Raw genomic sequence first — 20,145 nt, forward strand, 5'->3', positions numbered from 1 at the left:
CACACACACACACACACACACACACACACACACTTCAGCAGAGGCCACGCCTCCAGCAAGAAATCGCTCCTCAATAGCAGCGAGTCCAGACCCTCTGTACGAAGCAAAGTGAAGGACAAGGGTCTGGTTTTTACCAGGCTAGCATCCCACAACAAAAAAATGTTTTGGAGAGACTGGAAGTCAGCACCTTTCAGGACCCACTAATTTATCTTCTTCACTAAGCCCTCTGTAATCTGAACAAATCTTATCTTACTACATTTAGAGGGTTTATTTAGATGACTGGATTTTATGATGTGAAATGGCACACAGAGCAATCTCAAATTAAAAATCCTAATCCTCACCTGTGAAACGCAGATCTTTGACTTCCTGTTCGGCCTTGGAGCATTTGACACTGCTCTCTTTCTTCTCTTCCTCCAAGAGGTCCAGTTTGCGTCTTAATGCTGTTATCTCCTTCTGAGCCTCACAAGCCTTCAGTTTCTCCTCCAGCTGCTTAATCTAGAGATGGGCCAAAGCAAATAGGATCGTTAATCTTCATTTAAATGCTAACACATACTGCCTACCTGCAGTATATGACTAAATAAATTCTGTCTGCTGTGTTAGCTCTTAAGACATATTTACCGGTGCTGCTCAGGTCAAACTTTGTGAAATTTACAGCAAAACCGGTGTCAAACAGTCTGCAGAAAATCCCCAACTGTAGGTTCATTTAATGTCTTTGGTGGTACAAAATGATTGACAGATGTCTTGTCCCRTCCCCTCAATTTGTTGCTCATTGTGGCTAATCTTGTTCAGCCCAGAGTCAGCCCAAGGCCACAGGCTTTAGCCAATGAGAGTGGATGTATAGTAACATGTCTTGAGCACGAGTGGGTGTGGTTTGGTGTAGCCTAGGTATGATGGTGAGTAACATTAACATAAAAATGGTGGAGTATTTCATTTCTCACCCGTTTTCCTTCATGTCTATGAAGGAAAAACTGGAAGTGAAGAGGTTGGGGGTGGATAGACCAAAGGAAAAACAAGAAAATAAAGTTTTTGTGACCTGGTTTCAATGAAAGAACTGGCCAATGGAAAGTGTAGCTAACAGATCTGTAACAGACAACAGTTTTGCTGTCAATAATATGTTTTTCTCCCTTTTCCTTCCCACAGAAACCTGGACCAGTCTGTGTCTCTTTCCTGTCCTTTTAAACCCCAGTCAGCCAATGTTTGCCCGTCCTGAACCTGGTTCAGGTCCTGCTGGAGAGTTCTTCCTGTTAAAAGGGAATTGTTCCTTTCTGTTTTCAACGTACTGCTGACAAATGGAAGTTTTGACACAATTTACTGGCTTTATTTGACTAAATAAAAAACTGACATTTTTGTAGTGTGTGGTTTCAAGAATTGAATTGGCTAACGGGATTTTAATCTGGCTCTGAATTGGATTCATTGTTTGGACTTTTTAAAAATTTTTATTTTTAGACTTTGTTGTAAACTGATGCTATGTAAATAAACTGAATTAAAATAAACCTATAACCTGTGTTTATCAACTATTAGAATTATTAAAGAAAAAGTTACACAAGGAATAAGAGAAAGCTGTCTAAACATTATTGTTGCAAAGGTTACTATGTTATAACAACTAATGTTGTTATAAGATGAACAATAAATATTTTTGATCTATTTTCCTGCTAAATAATCTGAATTAAATTGTTGTATTGCTGCAGCTCCTGCAGTGATAATTTCTCCTAAACAGCTCCAGAAGGATGCCAGCTGAAATCATGTCATTTRCTCCACAATGGTCATTCCTTTACCGGTGCTTTAATTGTTCCTAAAATGAAGGATATGGCTCACCTCCACCTGAGCACTGAGGAGATCACTGATCCCACTCAGCGCTAATTGTTTTCCATCAGCGCCGCAGAGAATGTGGGCATAGRAGTTACGGCTATGTTGCTGCTTTAAATATTGTTCTGGCTGCTCAATGCATATAAAACACTTTATCGACCATTTCCTCCTGAACTCAAAAACCAACTTAAAACCTTTTTTTTTATGAAAATGTGTTTAACTAAATAGATGTGAATCAGAAGGATGATCTTAAAAACAGTTCAGTTTATTAGACAACAATTTATTAGATCCTTTGTCTCCCGAGACAGCCTAAATTAAATCTGTCATATGAAGATAAATTAGTCCCAAAGGTATCCACAAATGTATTTAGTTGTAGTTTTATAAATGTACACATTTCAAACTGCACAAGAACATGCTGCTCATGTAAAACGTCAAATGTGCATGCACAAATCGCCTGCTGTTGACAGATCCACTAACATTTGTTTTTATTTAGCTCCTTGTTCTTGCCTTTTACTAAATGCTAAATTTAAACGTTAAATCTTATGTCCAGATGAGAAATTCTAAATCTAAATGTGTAAATTTAAATGCAAAAGTTAAATCTTAAATTTTGTGGTCAAATGTTGAAGTTTACATTCAAGTACTGTATTTTAAAATGGAACATAGCCTTTGCTGTTGGTGCTTCTTAGGACATGCTAAAGCTGCTAACGCTGCAAATGCTGCTAACGCTTCCTCACAAGACATTGACCTTGCAGCTGGTGTCTGAGCTCCACTTCAAATTGCTGAACCACTGGTACCGTCCTTGGTTTCAATTAATACATTTTGAATTTAGATTTTAAATACCATCTTCAGCAGTGTTAGCAGACTTAGCAGGGATAGTGGTTGCTTTTGTTGCCGAATGATGACGTCACAACAAAAGCATCTCACCAACAGCAAAGGCTGCATTCCATTCTGATTTTTTTTAATGTAAGCTTTATCCTTTAACTACAACATCATAGTTTTAGTTTTTACTTTTAGATTTATAATTTAATATTTGCATTTAACATTTAAATTAAACAATTAGTAAAAAAAATAAGCAAAATGTAAGAACAGTGAGCTAAATAACAACAAAATGTCAGTAGAAAATTTCAACGAGGAGTTTACACTCAGAAAATGCTCTAAATAATGGTGTTTGTGTGTTTAAATGTGTAACATTTTATTTTATACTTTGCACTACATATTTAGAAACAGACAGAACTCAGTCAGTCTGTCAGGTATTAAACTAAAAAGCAACAAATTGGCAATTACGCAATCATTTTTCACCATGAGATGATCTTAGTTTAGACTTCAACATTAAAGGTGGTGAATAATAAACCTTCAAGGACCACTAGACCTTCATTTAGTTCTTGTTAAAGCTGCGTACACAGACCTGGTTCTGGTGCTCCAGCCTCTGAGCCTCCAGCTGACTGGTCAGATCCGCCACCTGACCGAGGGCTTCCAGTGCAGCTTGACTTGACGAGCAGTTCTGCATCAACATTTCACTCTGTCTCTTCAGCCTTTTTTGCTCAACCAGCATCTGGAAGGTAATGAATGGGACCAAATGACAGTCAGGAAATGATAATTTACATCAGTTCATAAAAAAAATAATAATCTTATAGAGTAAAAACAATCTTACTGCTCTGGCAAAGTTTTCTGCCTCTGTCCGCAGGCTTTTCTCCAGGTTTAATGTGTCCTCCAACACTTCATATTCTTCCACAGCAAATTGAGATACTGATGTTTGCATGCAAAACAGTGACTTTTATCAGTCTGTGTCTGTATACTGTATGTCTGTTAGCAAAATATCTTATGAGTCTTTGGGCAGATTTTTATGAAACTCTAAAAAAATCAATAGGTGTGTACTGATTACTATTTGGAGTTAATCCATTTAAACTGTTACTGGCCTAACCCAAAATAAATTAAGTATTCCTCTTGAACCATGAGAAGTACATTCACAAGCCTAGTCTCTATATAAAGCTGTCAATCTGAAATTTTAACTTCAGCGTCATCATTTTTGTAACTGTAACTAGTATTTAGGTTATGGAAGTTAAAACACACTTTAACCTTTATTTGTTCTTTTAAATTTCATAGCTGCATATCAAACTAAAGGTAACTCAATTGGCTACACAGAATCAAACTCAGAGCTGATTGGCCAATTCTAGTCAATCAAAAACCACAAATGGGTGAGACTTGAGGGGCTTGCCACACATTTTGTGCTTTGTCTGTAGATCAAGGYGTCCAAAGTGGGGCCTGTGGGCTAGAACTGGCTCACCAAGCCATTTGATTTGGCCCACCAGTAGTTGCCCTGGTTACTAAGTTGTAATATCCTGTCATGATTTCAGCACACATGTAGATTTAAACACATCATAAGCCACAAATACTCAGATTTGATCAAATTTTAAAATGTCCTATGAGCCTTTGCTGCCCAAGCATGTCAAACATGTATTATATTATTGCATTTGACCGACAGCCCTTGGACAGATTTAAATTTTGGCCCTCTCAGGGAAAAGTTTGGGCACCCTTGCTATAGATAAACCCAGTTGGTCAAAAGAGGTGTCAATTGGAAGATGACAACCAATTGTTTGAATAATCTATTATGCAAATTCAAAGTCTGTGGTGAGCTATAGTTTTCTTTCAACAACTGCAGGCTATTAAGAAGCAGGAAGTGACCAAAAACTGGGAATGTACCACGGGTGGTAAATTAATGGTTTATTGGTTTAAAATGGTTGCCATAGATAATAAACCCACTGCAAAAAAAAAAAAAAAAAAAAGTCAGACCAAGTTTTACAAAATTATACCTTTTACAACATTTCATTATTTTTTTCTGCTTTCTGAGGTGTAAGACACTTTTTTCTCTCTCTCTTGCCCTCCCTTATCTTCCCTGCTTCGCTGCTCAGAGCCTCCTCTACGTTTTCATCCGAAACCAGAAATTATGGATATTTTTATTTTTATGGATTTGGTTAGCTGGTCTCTTATGGGAGGACATGTCAAAAGTGGGACCTCTGTTCTGCTCTGTTCTGGATATATATTTGGATTCCRATCGTGGATTCWACAGATTGGCTCCTGGTGTTCTACAAAACAGCGTTGGTGAATATATGGGCCATTTCCTGACTGCCTGACCAATATGAAGGATTGCTGTTCTATCAGCACTCAGACTTTTGCCTTGAGCGAGCTGRACTCGGTCTGCAAGCGGTTCTGCTGAGGGTCGCRGGYCGGCTGTGGTTCCTGGACTTTGCTGGCGAGATGGAATTGATGWTGGAGAAACTGATAGCTCGGTGGGATTGTCCAYACTATKTGTCTGAYTGGATTCACCACATTGAGAGATACCAGTGGACATGAAGGCAGATGGAAAATTGTTATTGTCTGCYTGGCCCAAAACATTTTCTTCCGTTCCCAAACAACTGATTACAGATTTGGCTCTCTCCTACATGGCCTTGAGCTGTGGAATTAAATTTTCCTTGGATGTTTACGTTGACTGAGTGTCTGCCCCCCTCCCCCCACCTTTCCCCTATCTCACTCCCGTCTGTGATCTTGTTTCTGGAGCAAGCTGAGGGCCGCACAGAATTAACWGTTAACATCCATATTCTGAACTATGGCTGGGTGGGTTTTGGGGACTGGATTCTTCGGGCTCATTTTTCAAATAATCACACAAGTGCATACAACAATCATGGCTTCAGATACATGCTCCCCTAACCTCACTTACTCCTCTGGCTAATAAATGTGCTCTATGCAGAGTTTTTTTAATAAACACCATAGTGTGTCACATTTGTTGTGTGGTTTTTAGTTTTTCTTTTAAGGGTTGCGCCTCCTCGTGATGTCTTCATGATGATGATCCTTGTTCTGTCAAGGGTCTGTGGCTGCGTGACCCAGGGCACCTGTTCTCCTATGTTTGTTATGTTCTGTCTTCTTCTGAATGGGTGTTCTGAACTGTAAATTCATTGTGCTCTGTACAATGACAATAAAGGTTTATCTTATCTTATCTTATCTTATCTTATCTTATCTTATCTTGCCTTATCTTATCTTAAATTATCTTCATCCAATTAGCAAGAGCAGAATGTGATAGAATATTAAACTTGTTAGCCAGAAAGTTTTCCTTATTTCAAGAAATTTTTCTAGGTGCAAGCCWCTTATTCCACTGGCAGATTATTTCACTTAATTTGAGTCRATGTAAGATTTGGTTACATGGGCAATTTTTACAGTGTAGCAAACACAAAACTAGCCATAACTCAGTTGGTCTTATGCTATAATTTAGTGTGGTAGTAGCTGAGAGTCATCCCCAATATGTACTTTTAGCACTAACAAATCGTGCAAAATCTGTGTAAAACAAAACTCTGCCATTAAATATTATAGTCAGCCATAAAGTAAGTCAGTGGTTTAAGGTAAATATATTAAAACCCATGATACAGATTTTAAGAAAACTCAGAGAAAGCCATCAGTGGATAAACTTCTACAAGATTAAATTTATAAGCAGTCCAATCCAAGATGGCCAGGACATCTAACTGGTTTTAGAAAATACCAAAAGTGGCCATGATTCAGTGAGCAGTATTCATTCCTTTAAGTAATGCTAGGCTTTTAATTTGAATGTTCAATCTGCACGAACAAATTTGCAAATAAGTAACCTTTATCACACCACATGTTGGTTAAGCATCACTGTTTTTAATGGCCATGAAAAATGTTGCAATTTCTTAGAAAATTATTTGACTAATAAACATTTGTCATGTCAAGGCAACATGCAGTACTGAGAAAAGTGGCCCGTTTCAGCCTAATTTTATGTACCTTCCAATTTTAAATGAATAGTCAAACTGTGGGCGCCGTGTGGCTCTTTGTTCCTGCTGTGTGATCTGTCTGAAAGAAGCTGTCAGAAAGGTGATCTAACATCAAAATGCATCACTTTTACATTCTGATGAAGTCATTATTAATATGTATTCAATATTTTAAATGGGCTTTTCTCTCTTTACACATGAATAGTGATATGTTTTTGCAAATGAGGACCACAGCACCTATACAGTATAGACGTCTTGCTAACCTCGGGTGTATTTCTCCAGGAGCTTCTTTTGTTGAATTCTCTCAGCAATTAAAACAGTGTTATCGTGTTTCTCTTTCATCAACTGCAAATTAAAGAAAAATCATAAAGCAGACAGGTGGGAAAAAAGAATTTGTAACATGAAATATCCTAACTTTACTGCAACTCACTTTAAAGGGTTTTATTTAAAACAGATCTATTAAAAATATTTAAGGTAATATACTGTAATTGGGTGTTATAATCAGAATCAGAATACTTTAATGATCCCCGAAGGGAAATTGCAATTATTACAGCTGAAGCCATTCAAGTAAGCATTTGAGATAAAGTATAGAGGAAGAAATGTTTGAGCACACAAGGAAGAAATAAGTATAAAAACTCAGGAGAACCAGATGAGCATAGAGAACAATGAGCATTCTTTAGTGTCTATACACTTAAAATAGAAATAACAACAGTGTAAATAGAAATAAAAACAGTGTAAATAGAAATAAAAACAGTGTAAATAGAAATTACAGTGTAAATAGAAATAACAACAAGTTATAAGGTGATTGAAATTTGGAGGTTCTGTGAAGCAGATTCAAATATTATTACCAAATTAAAATAAACACATTCCCATGTAAAGTTGGTCCCCAGGTTTTTTTTTTTTAGTTTAGGTGCAACCTTAGAGGTATAGCAGGAGTGTATCTATTTTACTTGACCGTAGGATCTACTATAGCAGCAGCGTCCACAAGCAGACTGGGTAATTGTCTGAATTTAGCATTACTGTACATGTTGACAAAATAGTGACCAATAAGGGCAGATTATGGAAATAAATATAAAAACTAATAAATAAAATAACAATAAAATATAATTTTTTATTATTTTAGAGCATATATAAGCTATCTAATGTATACGAAATGTCAGAAAGATGTGTGTGTGATATGAATTTACCAACTGAAGAAAAACAAATGTGTCTCATTTCAAAAATGAGCAGATTTCATTTTATCTACCTCAGTGTGGATGTGATCTGAACAGAGCTGAAGCTAATAATGTAACAATTTCAGGTAAAAAAAAAAGAAAAAGCTTATAACGCCAATGTGATCTCTGTTAAATATGGAATTCGTTAGCAGACATTARCCTCTCTAACACTATACAGATGGTAGCACTGTACTGAATCACGCTTCAGTTTAACACAAATTAAAAAATATTACAAATTGGTGTGTCTTGAATTTATGTAGACTCAATAATATTATATTTTTTAACTATTTTTAAGTCTCTATTAGACAAACCTGAGCTGTTGAGAAGATGGTTAGCTAATATCAGTTGAGACAAGTTTCATCTTAAATTATCGCAGGGTATTCAGTGAATATTTCCAAAGTGTTGACTACATAGCAGTTCGCCACACAGTGAGAAGGTCCTTGGTTCGATCCCCGATTTGGACCTGGGGTCTTACTGTGTGGAGTTTGCATGTTCTCCTTGTGCTTGCGTGGGTTTTCTTTGGGTGCTCCGGTTTCCCCCACCCCCCAAAAAACATGTACAACAGGTTGCCTTCAAGCCCAGGCCTCCCTTGAAAAAGAGATCTGCTATCTCAACAGGACTTGCCTGGTTAAATAACTTTAAATTAAATTTAAAAACAGGTAAATCATAATAAACATACATCATTACTCGCTGAAGTTATAATTATTCAACTAGCTTCAGTCAAAGTTACAGACGGACTTCAGATCTAATTTACATCATTGTAACTTGTATGATATATTTGAATATTTTATGATCATTGAGCTGTTTTACATTGTTGTAGCGGAGTGGTTAGGGGAGCCGTCCTGGTTCAGTCCCCATTCCAGCTGTCTCTGTCGTTGTGACTTTGGGCAAGACACTTCACCTGCCTTGCCTACTGATGGTGGTCAGAGGGTCCGGCGGCACAGCTTCTGTCAGTGTGCCCCAGGGCAGCTGTTGCTACAATGTAGCTTACCATCATCGGTGTGTGAATGAGTGTGTGAATGACTCTAAGTGTAAAGCACTTTGGAGTCTGACTGGGCTTGATAAGGTGCTATATAAGTTCAAACCATTCACCATTAATTACCAATTGTTTTAAGTTATTTAAAAGATATTATAAATAGTTTGTGACACAGATCCAGTTGGGCTTGCTGTTAATCAAACAGCTGTTACTTCAGCTGTGAGCTGCTGCCCTGTTTGGACGTCATCTTTGCTGCTCACTCTAGTGTTATTTAATGTAACTCTATAGGTGGATCTTTGGTTTTGTTTCCCTAATTGTTGATCCGATTTTTATCTCAGTTGAACACTGTACCTTAAACTTGTATGTAGTAGTGGTGGTGGGAGAAGGTTCTGTTAAATGTTATCTCAATCAACAAAAACTGAGAACTTTTAATGTACACTTATCTTGGGTGTTAGCAACAAAGCAACAAAAACCTACTTCATCCTTGGCATCTCTTAGCTGTTCTCTCACTGACTCAAGGTCAGACGTCACCTGATGCTTCTCCTTAAGTGTCACTTCCAACTTCTTTTGTAGATCTGGAAAAAACAAGAACTGATTTTTTTTTTTTTTACTCATTATTCCAAGGTCTAGAATTGCAGCAAAATCCTCAGGTTTAATCAAGCAAAAACCCAGGGTGATAAAAAGGTCAAAACTTAGAGAACTCACTGGAAAGATCCATTCATATATTGATAGATACATAGATAGATGGATTAAGATAGGTAAATTTAGAATTGTTTTTCTCAGGCAAATTTAAGAAGCATTTCTCTGTAATGAAACATTTCAAAAGACAAATTTCTTTCATTGAAGCAGCTCGCAGCAGACAAAAAGCATTTAGGTATTTTAGTTACTTCAAAAAATGTCTGTTTAGCCAAAAACAGTTCTTGAGAGAGATTGGATTTTTTTTATTTGTTTGTTTTTAAGTATAACAATAAGTCTGGTGAAAAAAAAGAAAGAAAAGAACAGAAAAATAATTTAGGACAAATGTTCTTTGATCACATTTCTGTTCCATTACCGATCATGTTTTGACTACTGATCCATTAACATGTAATTATTAATGTTTTAACATAATAAACCCATAATCTAAGCAAGTCGACTTATTTTCGCATTTAATCATCTTGTTCATTTGTAAAAGACATAATTATCTGTCCTTTTTCAGCGCTAACAGACTTAGACAACATAATGAGAACAGCATCATGGAGGATGAAGCTATTATCACCTGAGCTCTAATTACTGGTTGACTTGAGGACCTGAACATAATGTTTCTCTGAGGTGGTTTGATTTGATTGTGGGGGGGGGGGGGGGGTAAATTCAGCTGTAATGAACTTAAGGTTGGAGAAGATTAACTATTGTCCTAAAGTACAAAGGGAATATCTGTGTAATGATAAAAATACACCCATAAGAATCGAAATGTAATGGAATATAACAACATAACTTTTGTTCATTTCATTTACAAATGAAAGCAAAACAGCTTAAACATGAAAAAACACATTTTAAAAATGACCTGACGCATGGGTGTAAAAAGACACTCTTAAAATGACAAGGCAGTAACAATATCTAATCAGGTGCTATTTCATTGTTTGCTCATTGTTCAGTTTTAAGTGTGAGGATAATTTAAAAGATAATTTAAGGAATAGGACTATCATGTTATTGGCGCATGTGCATCCCACATAGCAAAATTTGTCTGGTCCAGTTCTGGTCCACACAAGGCACTAATTATGCCCCTTTTCCACTAGTGCCTCCACGTCATGGTTGGACTTGGCTCTCCATGGTTCCAAGGCTTTTCCACAAGCCAAGATTCGTGGAACCAGACCCTTTTTCAGAACCTGCTTCGCTGTGGTTCCAAGTGCTGTGCTGGTCTGAAAACGTGACGTCAGAAGACCGTTGGTCACTGATTGATTAGAGGGTTGCGTCACAAGAGCTACTCTCACACCAACCTGAGCCGTCGTTTGCAATAACAACGCTTCTATGTCCTCCATTGTTGTGTTGTGTATCTTTTACTTCTACTATGTTTAATGGTGGCTGGCAAATAGCTTAATGTAGCATAATCACCAGCTGGTATGGCATGTGGCGTCAATTTTTGGACTCTGGGACCGCCCGATGTAACGATGAATCCACCGACTAGAGTTGTTACTGAGGTGCAATGAAAAACCACCCGATCTGTGCTGAACAGAGTTCTGCCAAGTCAAACCGTGTTGTGGACACTAGTGGAAAATGGCCATAATACTCTAACACTTGGCTCAGATACCTCAAAAAATGTGGTTTGCAAGAGGTGGTCCATTCATTGGTTGGCACAATGTCAACTAAATCAGAACTGGGCCAGTTGTGGCATGCCATCTTAAAAACAGTGCCGTCATTGCCAGAAGTGCCATCTTAACATCAGATCTGGCCCACACCTGTCTGCTATGTGCCAGCCGGTTCGGATGTTATCTGTCCATTAAATGGACATTATTAGCGTTATCAGTCCCATGGAATGTCTTCAGACTGTCCCAACAGTGCCCCCTAGTGGGTTACCAATGCCATATACAGTACATTGGAAGGCAACAATCTGCTACCGCCGGAGTCCGGTCTACTTTATTGTAGCCCATGTCATTTTCTCTAAAATTAACCTTAGCGGCTTTATGCCTCATATTAATCAGATTGCATAAAAAACTGAGTGACTTTATGCCTCATACTAACCAGCTGACAGTCTGAAGCCATTCTATGGGATGGAGAACCCACTAGGCGGCACAGTCGGGACAGTCTGAAGCCTTTCTATGGGACTGATAACAGCTAATAACGTCCATTTAATGGATGATAACATCCGAAGCGGGTGTATGTGCAATGTTTGTGACTCTGACAGCCTGAAAGAAGAAGGTACACAACAGTTCAGACTCCTGCCTCTGAGCAGGCTAAACAGAGAGGTGAGAAGTCTCTTTCATGTGGACAAAGAGCGTGAGGAACATGTCTTGGATTAATAATATCTGTCAGCTGTGGTCACAGTGTGTTGGACTGTTTTGTATTTCTGCACACAAAGCAGTTTTTGTCAGGGCACTCATGTTTGAAAGCCTCAGAAACCTGGTACCTGAGATCACGGCGTTGCTGATGGGGGACAGGCAAGCTCTGCTGGCAGACCCTAGGTCTTCACCCTCGTCTTCATCATCTGCGAGGTTAATCTCTGTGATGGTCTCAGGGCTGAGGTGGGACATCATCATCATGCTCTTCCTCTTCAGAGAGCGGTTTTGATGATTCAACTATTCAAGGAAGCACAGAGAAGACAATTACTTGTCTATTAGCAAAATATTTCATAAATTACAAAAGTAATTGCARTGAAAGGCTCAGAGAGTAATTATTGGTTTTTCATCTACAACTGAACCAGTCCTGGTTAGATTGGGTCAAAATTACGCACAAGGTCTCAGTCGTGGGTCATTTTGACCCAAGGGCAGCAGGAGGGTGAAGATGGTTGTTCCAGCTGTTTGGTCAAAACTAAGGGAATTTTACAGAAATGCTAAATTTGATGTATCAGCTGAGTCATTTATAACAGATTGTGCAAGATCACTTGAGATATCTTAGTTTTGCATAACATTGTTTTCAAGGTTTGATTAAAATGGCTCGTTTCTCAGCAAAACCAATTAAAAACCCTGGCATTAAAGGCGATGGGTGACGTGTTGTTTCAAGGAATTCTGAGCCTTTAGTTAAACATGTGCCTAATTACACATCCAGAACATTCTTTTGACAGAATCTAAACATTAATTTACTTTAAAAATTCTAACATATTACTGCATATTTGTCCCACCTACAGGAGTGAAAGAACTAAAAGGTACATTAATCTCAGTAGTCCACAAACTGAGATTATGTGTTGCAGCAATACATTTCTCTAAATCATGTCACATTCTCTGAAAACGTGCACAGGTACAATCAGAGCCAACAGACCTACCATATTACTTTACTTTTCTATCCGAGCCAAATTCATCAGAGATCTGTTTTCTAATAAACAGATGAAATAACAGGCAAAGAATGAAGGAAGAAGAATGACAGGCAGGAAAGAGGTTCTGATTTCTCCTCGTTCCTTCACACTGCAATCATTCATAATAACAGAAGAACGTGCAAAAGGCAGCAAAAACTGCAAAAAGGCATGAATAAAAAGATATAATCAGAGTTATCAAAGTGAAAATCGGTTTTCATTGGTGTAATCATAGTTTCTAATGTGACACGAATTTGCATTTTTGCATTATCTAAATGTTTATTTGATCAAATAATTGTGCTTTTTATACATGTTTGGCTCGTGTCTTTTAAAATGATATATACTTGCTTTTCAGAATGGCCGTTCCTTTATTTTTAAATCCTGTCATCCTTCAGCTGTATATATAAACTAAACAGAAACACTTAGTAAAACTTCAATGAAGCCCATGTGAAGGCGGCTGATGCGAATTATGTATCTTGATGTCAGCGAAAGAAAGAAAAGCATTTAAAATGAAAAAAGGAGGAAAAATAGAAAATGCAAACCACACAAAAAAATAATAATGAGAACATGTTAATGCCATCCTGCTGAGAGCAGATTGCAGCAAATCTGTCTTTTGATGACACCCTTCAGACTGCATTTATTTTTCTGAAATGCAATCAACAATACACAACATGGAATCACATTCCTTTGATAAAAAAAATGTACAATTGGCAAGAGATGCACGATGAAATTACACACACAGATGGATCAAGACTGACATAGCACTGGCTTGTTCTCTTTGAAGGTCAACATTATGAAATAACAGCCCTTCATCTTACCTTGATCACACATCAACACAAAAAACATTAAGCATCAAAACCACATTTTTTAATCCGTCTGCTTTTAAATTGCTTCCCCTCCCCCTCCCATCTCGTTGCTTTTTTTAATTCAAACTCCTCAAGTGTTAAGAAATTGCTCTRAACTTAAATCTCAGGAACGTTCGGTTTGCAAAAATGATCGTAATTGGGTACAGAAATTAACACCTAGATAAAGGCTTTGTTTATCTAAGAATGGTTCTGCTCTTTCTTCGGCTCATTTTAAAAGTAAATTAGGAAATAAAAAAAGAAGACACCGCCTCGGGCAAAATTTGAAGTTTACAATATGGCTGAAAATACCAGTAAATGGTCAACATTTCTCAAACAGCCAGTGTCCACCATTCCATCCATCTTKTACGCACACTATTTATAGATTATTAGTGAAGAAAAGAGCTGCTTTTAGCCTAATTGAGTGAATAAGCCGATGCATGGACACAGCGAGCGCTCATACACCACGCTGCATTAGGCAAGCGGAGCAAATGTCTAGTGAGAGACCTGGGTTTGTGTCAAAGAATATGAGAAGAAAAGAAGCAAAAGCAAAACTGAAACAAAGAAGAGAAAAAAAGATGTCAAATAAATCCTGAAAGCAAGTAGTTGCCAAGCCTGTCACCCATCAAGCTTTTAAGACAGTTTATAAAAAAAAACAGTAAATCCAGAGCTGTCAGGCCAAGAAAGGCCTGATCCTCTGCTGCTTTTTAGGAGAGATGGCATGAATCAAGGTTTTAGCCTTTAAAACACATACAACCATTTCTGCTCGGTTGAAACAAACAAGTGTACTGAAAAATCAGAATGATCACATCTGTTATTGAAGAGAAATAAGTTTTGAATACAAATTGATTGGTGAAATCATATCCACTAAAATTTTATTGGAGAACATGAACCCACCAGGTGTGGCTGATCTAAGATTGGAYAGTTCTAATGATGAAGAACCACCTGGGTGGAGTGGCAGCATCTAACTGGATGGTGTTAACCCATTCATTTTTGACCCACCGGTTAGACATCTGCCTTTGTACAACACGCAACCTCCCATCAGGCAACAAAGCTGTCAAGATGAAAAGATCCATCTGAGCAGGGATGAGGAGTGAAGCCAACATTGTCCTTAGAATTAGAAAGGTTTCAGACCCCTTTTTCCAAAAAGCGACAAATCTAGTTTTATTGGCGACTTTAGCAACCTTATTTTTGCAGTCTTGTATAAAGTACCTTAAAGTGATACTTGAGTAAAATTACGATTATCTTACCATAAAATTACTTTGGTAAACATTAAAGTCTCTTCTAAGAATATAACTTGAGTAAAACTCAAGTATTTGACATTTACCTTACTTAAGTATTAAAATTAAAAGTATTGAGTGAAAGTAGGCAGTTGGAATTTTCAAAATTACATTTTTTGGGAGGTGACCTCCCTAAAAAAACATTTTTCTAAAAGTCATGTCATATTAAAATCTTGATGAAAAATTTGGGCTGCACTCGTCTACCTTTTTTCAGCTGCATGTACACAGTATATCTGCCACGGTCATCTTCATTCTAAGCTACATATGTCTGCTATGTCCTGCTGGAGTGTGACATGATTTGTATCATGTGACTGTGAGCTGGATCCTATAAAAACCAATGGGGTGACAAAATGGTACCACAGTTAATTCACGAGGTTCAATTTTTCTGGATAGTTTTTCTTTCTTTCTTTTAACAATAACAAGCTGGAATCAAACAGAAGTAACAACTTTTTACTTCTTACATTTTTAAAAATGTAAGGAGTAGAAAGTAGAGATAATTGTGTGAAAATTCTACTTATGTACAGTAACAAAGTATTTGTACTTAGTTACTTTACAACTGTATTTTTGTCAACAAGTGGGTCGGTGAGCCCCTCCCCATTTCCAATTCACAGATGCCACATGAGTCTTGCTGAAGACTTGTGCAGCAACCCCAGCRTCAGTAAGGGTCAAGAGAAGAACCACCCACTCCACACTGAGTCCATAACTGAATCACACATATGCAAATCTGCCACTTCCCCCGTTTCAGGATGTAAGGAGGCAGGRTGTAATTTTTACTGTAAAAGGTTTTCACTGACACTGTCTCACCAAAATAAATCCCTGGACTCTGCTGTGCCTTTGCCACATCTAACAGTCTGATGGTTAAATTTGATATTCTTACAAAATGTACAGTATTTACTGTATGTGATGTGGATTTAAACATCAAAGTTGTKAAATAATTTTATAAAGTTTATTTGTAGTTCTAAACACATTTAGGGTTTTACTCACATTTTTTACCTTGATCTGTCTCTCTCCGACAGTGTGGCGGAGTGGTTAAACGGGCTATATCATGTAAAATCAACTTTTTTGAGTTTTATATCATGTTATAATGTTATCCTCTCATCAAAAACATGCCCAGAGTCTTACTTTGACTCATTCATGCATGTTTGAGAAATCCTGTAGTGTCCTGAGGCAGCAGGCAGGAGAGCAAAAACCACCGGTTGAGACTAGAACCGCCTTTTGGGACCATCTCCACCTCTGGGCTGTGTCTCCAAGCCGACCTTCCTCATCACGGAGCACATCTCCCCATCCCCCACCCCACACACCCCACCCATGACTCCTGCAGGCTGTCGGCAGTAACAAATCAAACGTGTGAAACTGAAAGTGAAACTGAAACTGTCTGCTGAGCTCCTAACTACTTCTCACTCAGTGAAGCTCTTTTCAGATTCAAAATACCTTTGAGGAAATGTATTTTCAGATGCCAAGTAAACTGCATCATAGCACGTGAACCCTCCCCCCACCCTGTGCTCACGCTGAAATGGGACAGGACAGAAGTGGAAGGAGGTTCTTAAAGAGACAGAGGCCAATTTCAAGGCATTTAGAAGAGGAAGTGATGAGAAGATGAGTTTAATTTCTAATTAAACCTAAAAACAGAATTTTAATAACAACTAAAAGTGACATAGATACTTTATTGTGGTAAAGTATTTAAATATATGCTTGAGAAACACATAAWATTGGCCCTTTAAGGGATTTGTCCTGGAACCGGAAGGTTATGGTTCAATCCCCTGTTCCAGCAGTTTCAGTCGTTGTGTCCTTGGGCAAGACACTTCACCCGCCTTGCCTACTGATGGTCAGAGGGTTCAGTGGCGCCGGTGTACGGCAGCCCCGCTTCTGTCAGTGCACCCCAGGGCAGCTGTGGCTACAGTGTAGCTTACCATCATCTGTGGGTGAATGTGTGTAAGTGTAAAGCGTTTTGGAGTCTGGAGGGACTTGATAAAGCTCTCTATAAGTTCAGTCCATTTACCATTCACCAACCACAAGATCATCGTGCCTCCAACTATGGCCTGGAGCTTTTCTGTGGAGTTWGCRTATTTTCACTGTGGGTTTTCTCCAGGCAAWCTGGTTTTGTTCCACAGACCAAAAACTTGCATGTTAAGATAAATGGCAACTCTAAACTGTCCCTATGAGTGAAGTGAAGTTTTGTCTCTATGTGAATTTGTCCAGGGTGGACCCCACCTCTTGCACAGTTGATTATTAGCATACTGGTGTTGTAACTGAGTAGACGGACATATAAACAAAAAACTGGAGTGTCTTGAAAATCCTTTTTTAACTATTTCTCATTTTTATGGTCTTACTTTATTTGTTGTCCCTTAAGACTTAAAAAACAAGCTAAAGGACAAAAAGATGGACTGAAGATGATTGACTGTACTGCAGGGGGCGCCTAAAAGTTGACCTTCATCATCATTCTCCATCAGTCTCCCACTAACCTGAAATCTGGTCCATCCAGGTGGACTGGCTTTGAACAAAAATTGAATAAAAAATGATTACAGTGATAATCTGAGCACCAGTGGGCTGCAAAATCACCACGTGCCAGGCTCCCCCACTCTCAATCACAGCCAACGAAGGAGTCCAAAAATGTAAGCCCCTGAATCATGAGGGTCCCAGGCAATTTTCCACCACAAGAAGTGAGGACAGCAGCAGTGTGTTTGATTGCACCGTGWCAAATTGTGTCAGGGTAATGTTCAAGCAAACAGGTGGGCAAAGTCAAAAAGCCATTTMTTGTCATTACACTGTGGAGAACAATGCAACTAAAAAATGTAAATGCTCATTCTATGTAAATGCACTGCAAAATCCATAAAAACACCAATAAATAGTTAAGATGCAAGAAATAAAAAATCATTCAAGACCATTAGGAGCCCATAAAAATGGCTTCTTGGATTCAATATGTTGTAAAAACCTGTTAAAGAATGCTAAGCTACTAGATATTGTTTGTCTCAATGATTTGTACCTTGGAGGCCAAAGTTTCGGCACTTTCTCTGCACATCTTCTCGATCTCCAGGTTCTCCTGAATGGCACTGACCTCTTCAACCACCATCTGAGACACTGAGGAAAAAAGTAGTAGAGATAATTGAGAATATACCATAAAAAAACATAACTTTTACAATGCAGAACAGTGGTGTCACGTCCAAACAGTGATGCTAATGCGACCAGTTGGATTTAAAAGCAAAACATTATGATTCACATTTCTAGAATATTTAATACGTGAAGAAAATGTTACAATCTGGCTGGTGGGATTTTTCTGAAATCAATACATACATTTATTATTTTTTTTCTTGTACAGTATGAATGTGGATGGAATATTTAGCTCCATCGACTTAAAACTACATTTTTTAACGACAAACCTTGACTTGTCTTCTCACATAATGTGAGATTATAGATTTTTTTTTTTTCATGTACAGTACCCTGAGACAACGTATGTTGTGACATGGTGCTATGTAAATAAACTGAATTGAATTGAATTAATGAGCAACATTATTTAGTTTCAGATTGCACAAATAAWTATAGAAAAAATACAAATAAAATGTTTTAATTAAAAACTTGATCTAGGCTGCATCACTTTCCTTTAAGAAAATAGAATTGTACCTTTTTATAGAAATGGAAACGTATTCCTCTCAGACAGGAGGATAATTATAGATTAACAGGAGCTGGTTGCCCCCATGTAAAATTTTCTAGGTCTGCCCCTGATGTATCTGTTGGTTCTCAGTGACTTAAAAAATAAATACACTGAAGAAAAAGAGTAAAACACTTTAAAATCTGTAGAAATCAAAAGACAGCACTGTGCTTAACATCAAAACTTGGATTCATTTACTTGTTCTTACATTGCTCTTTCTCAACAATTTTAGTTGTACAAACAAATTGCATTACACACAATTTTATTTAAAAAACAACTAAAATCCTTTTTGTCATCAATTAGCACAGAAAGCAAGTGACAYGTTGGTCAAACAATTTGCACTGTGTGGCGAAGAGACCCTTAATCAGAAACCTTCACTGATGTTGCATTTTTTTTTAAGAAAAAAAATTGAAAAATAGCATTCATGTCAATAAGAACTTCAAATGTCAACTCATGTTCATTCAGCCTGATTAAAATGCCATSAAAGAAACAAGGAGCATAAGTAGGATTTTTTGAAAGGAGTAGGTGCATACCACTGGTCTCCTTTCAGTGTACCGTTAATTGAGATAAGAGTCGACCAACACTTGACATTGAAGTGTATTTCTTTTGATGCTTACACCTGCCATGTGAGGAGCCTCAATGAAAAATCAACCTATGTGCATCATTTCATTTTATTTATTTATTTATTTATTTATTTATTTATTTATTTATTTATTTATTTATTTATTTATTTATTTATTTATTTATTTATTTATTTATTTATTTATTTATTTATTTATTTATTTAGAAGTGAACTAAATGTTTTCCCACTCCTGTATATGTTTTTGACAATATTTTCCCTTCCCTTTTTTTTTCTTGTCTGGTTTATACGTATGTATTTAGTGCAGACTGAATTCATGTTGGGAACAAGTGTAGAGCATAAAAGCTGGGTATAAACAGAGTASATGTAGGCTTTTTGTTACCTCTGAACCTAACCTTGAGTGAAGGGAAACATTTGCCTTTACTTAACAAGTCTAACGTGTAACAGCAACATCACAGTATTGGAGTACGATGAAAAGGACAGTGGATCTATAATTGATGCAGCACTTCAAGCTAATAAATTAAATCAATATTTGCACTAAGTAATCTATGGCTTTATGTTTCAATGCACACGTCTTTGAAAAAACATGTGTGACTATCTGCGTCGCATCAGCTGATCCTTTAACAACTTTACAAGCATTTAGCAATAACACTCGTTGCAGATGTGAGTAAAAGGCATTGATAAARAGTTAGGCACCCAGAACRAATGAKGTGATCAGAGTTGTAAAGTAAYTAAGTGCAAATACTTCTTTACTGYACTTAAGTAGAATTTTTGGGTATCYGTRCTTTACTTGAGTAATTATTTTTCARCCTACTTTTTACATCKACTTCTTATATTTTACAGTTATCTGYACTTTCTACTCCTTACATTTTTAAAAAGGGCAAGAAGTAGAAAGTTGTTACTTTTATTTCATTTTTGCTTGTTTTCATTCCAGCTTGTTAATGTAAAAAATAAATACTTTCCATATAAATTGCACCTTCTATTTGAGTGAATTTAATTGTAGTTGAATGAGAAGTATAAATGTATAAAATTCTGATACTGTATTTG

At 37.3% G+C, this 20,145-nt stretch overlaps 1 protein-coding gene across 1 annotated transcript in view; it reads right to left on the minus strand.

The window, feature by feature from the left end:
* The window catches only part of shtn1 (shootin 1), a gene marked incomplete at its 5' end in the record, with an annotated part of 41,293 nt that overhangs the window by 17,062 nt on the left and 4,086 nt on the right, over positions 1-20,145 (minus strand). Inside the window, 7 exon segments of the mRNA XM_014002848.1 lie at positions 342-495; positions 3,212-3,358; positions 3,458-3,552; positions 6,845-6,926; positions 9,249-9,346; positions 11,872-12,040; positions 17,856-17,950. Of these exon segments, the coding sequence (XP_013858302.1) occupies positions 342-495; positions 3,212-3,358; positions 3,458-3,552; positions 6,845-6,926; positions 9,249-9,346; positions 11,872-12,040; positions 17,856-17,950 (840 nt within the window).

The sequence above is a fragment of the Austrofundulus limnaeus genome, unplaced genomic scaffold, assembly GCF_001266775.1.
Source record: "Austrofundulus limnaeus strain Quisiro unplaced genomic scaffold, Austrofundulus_limnaeus-1.0 Scaffold0, whole genome shotgun sequence".
Classification (NCBI taxonomy): Eukaryota; Metazoa; Chordata; class Actinopteri; order Cyprinodontiformes; family Rivulidae; genus Austrofundulus; species Austrofundulus limnaeus.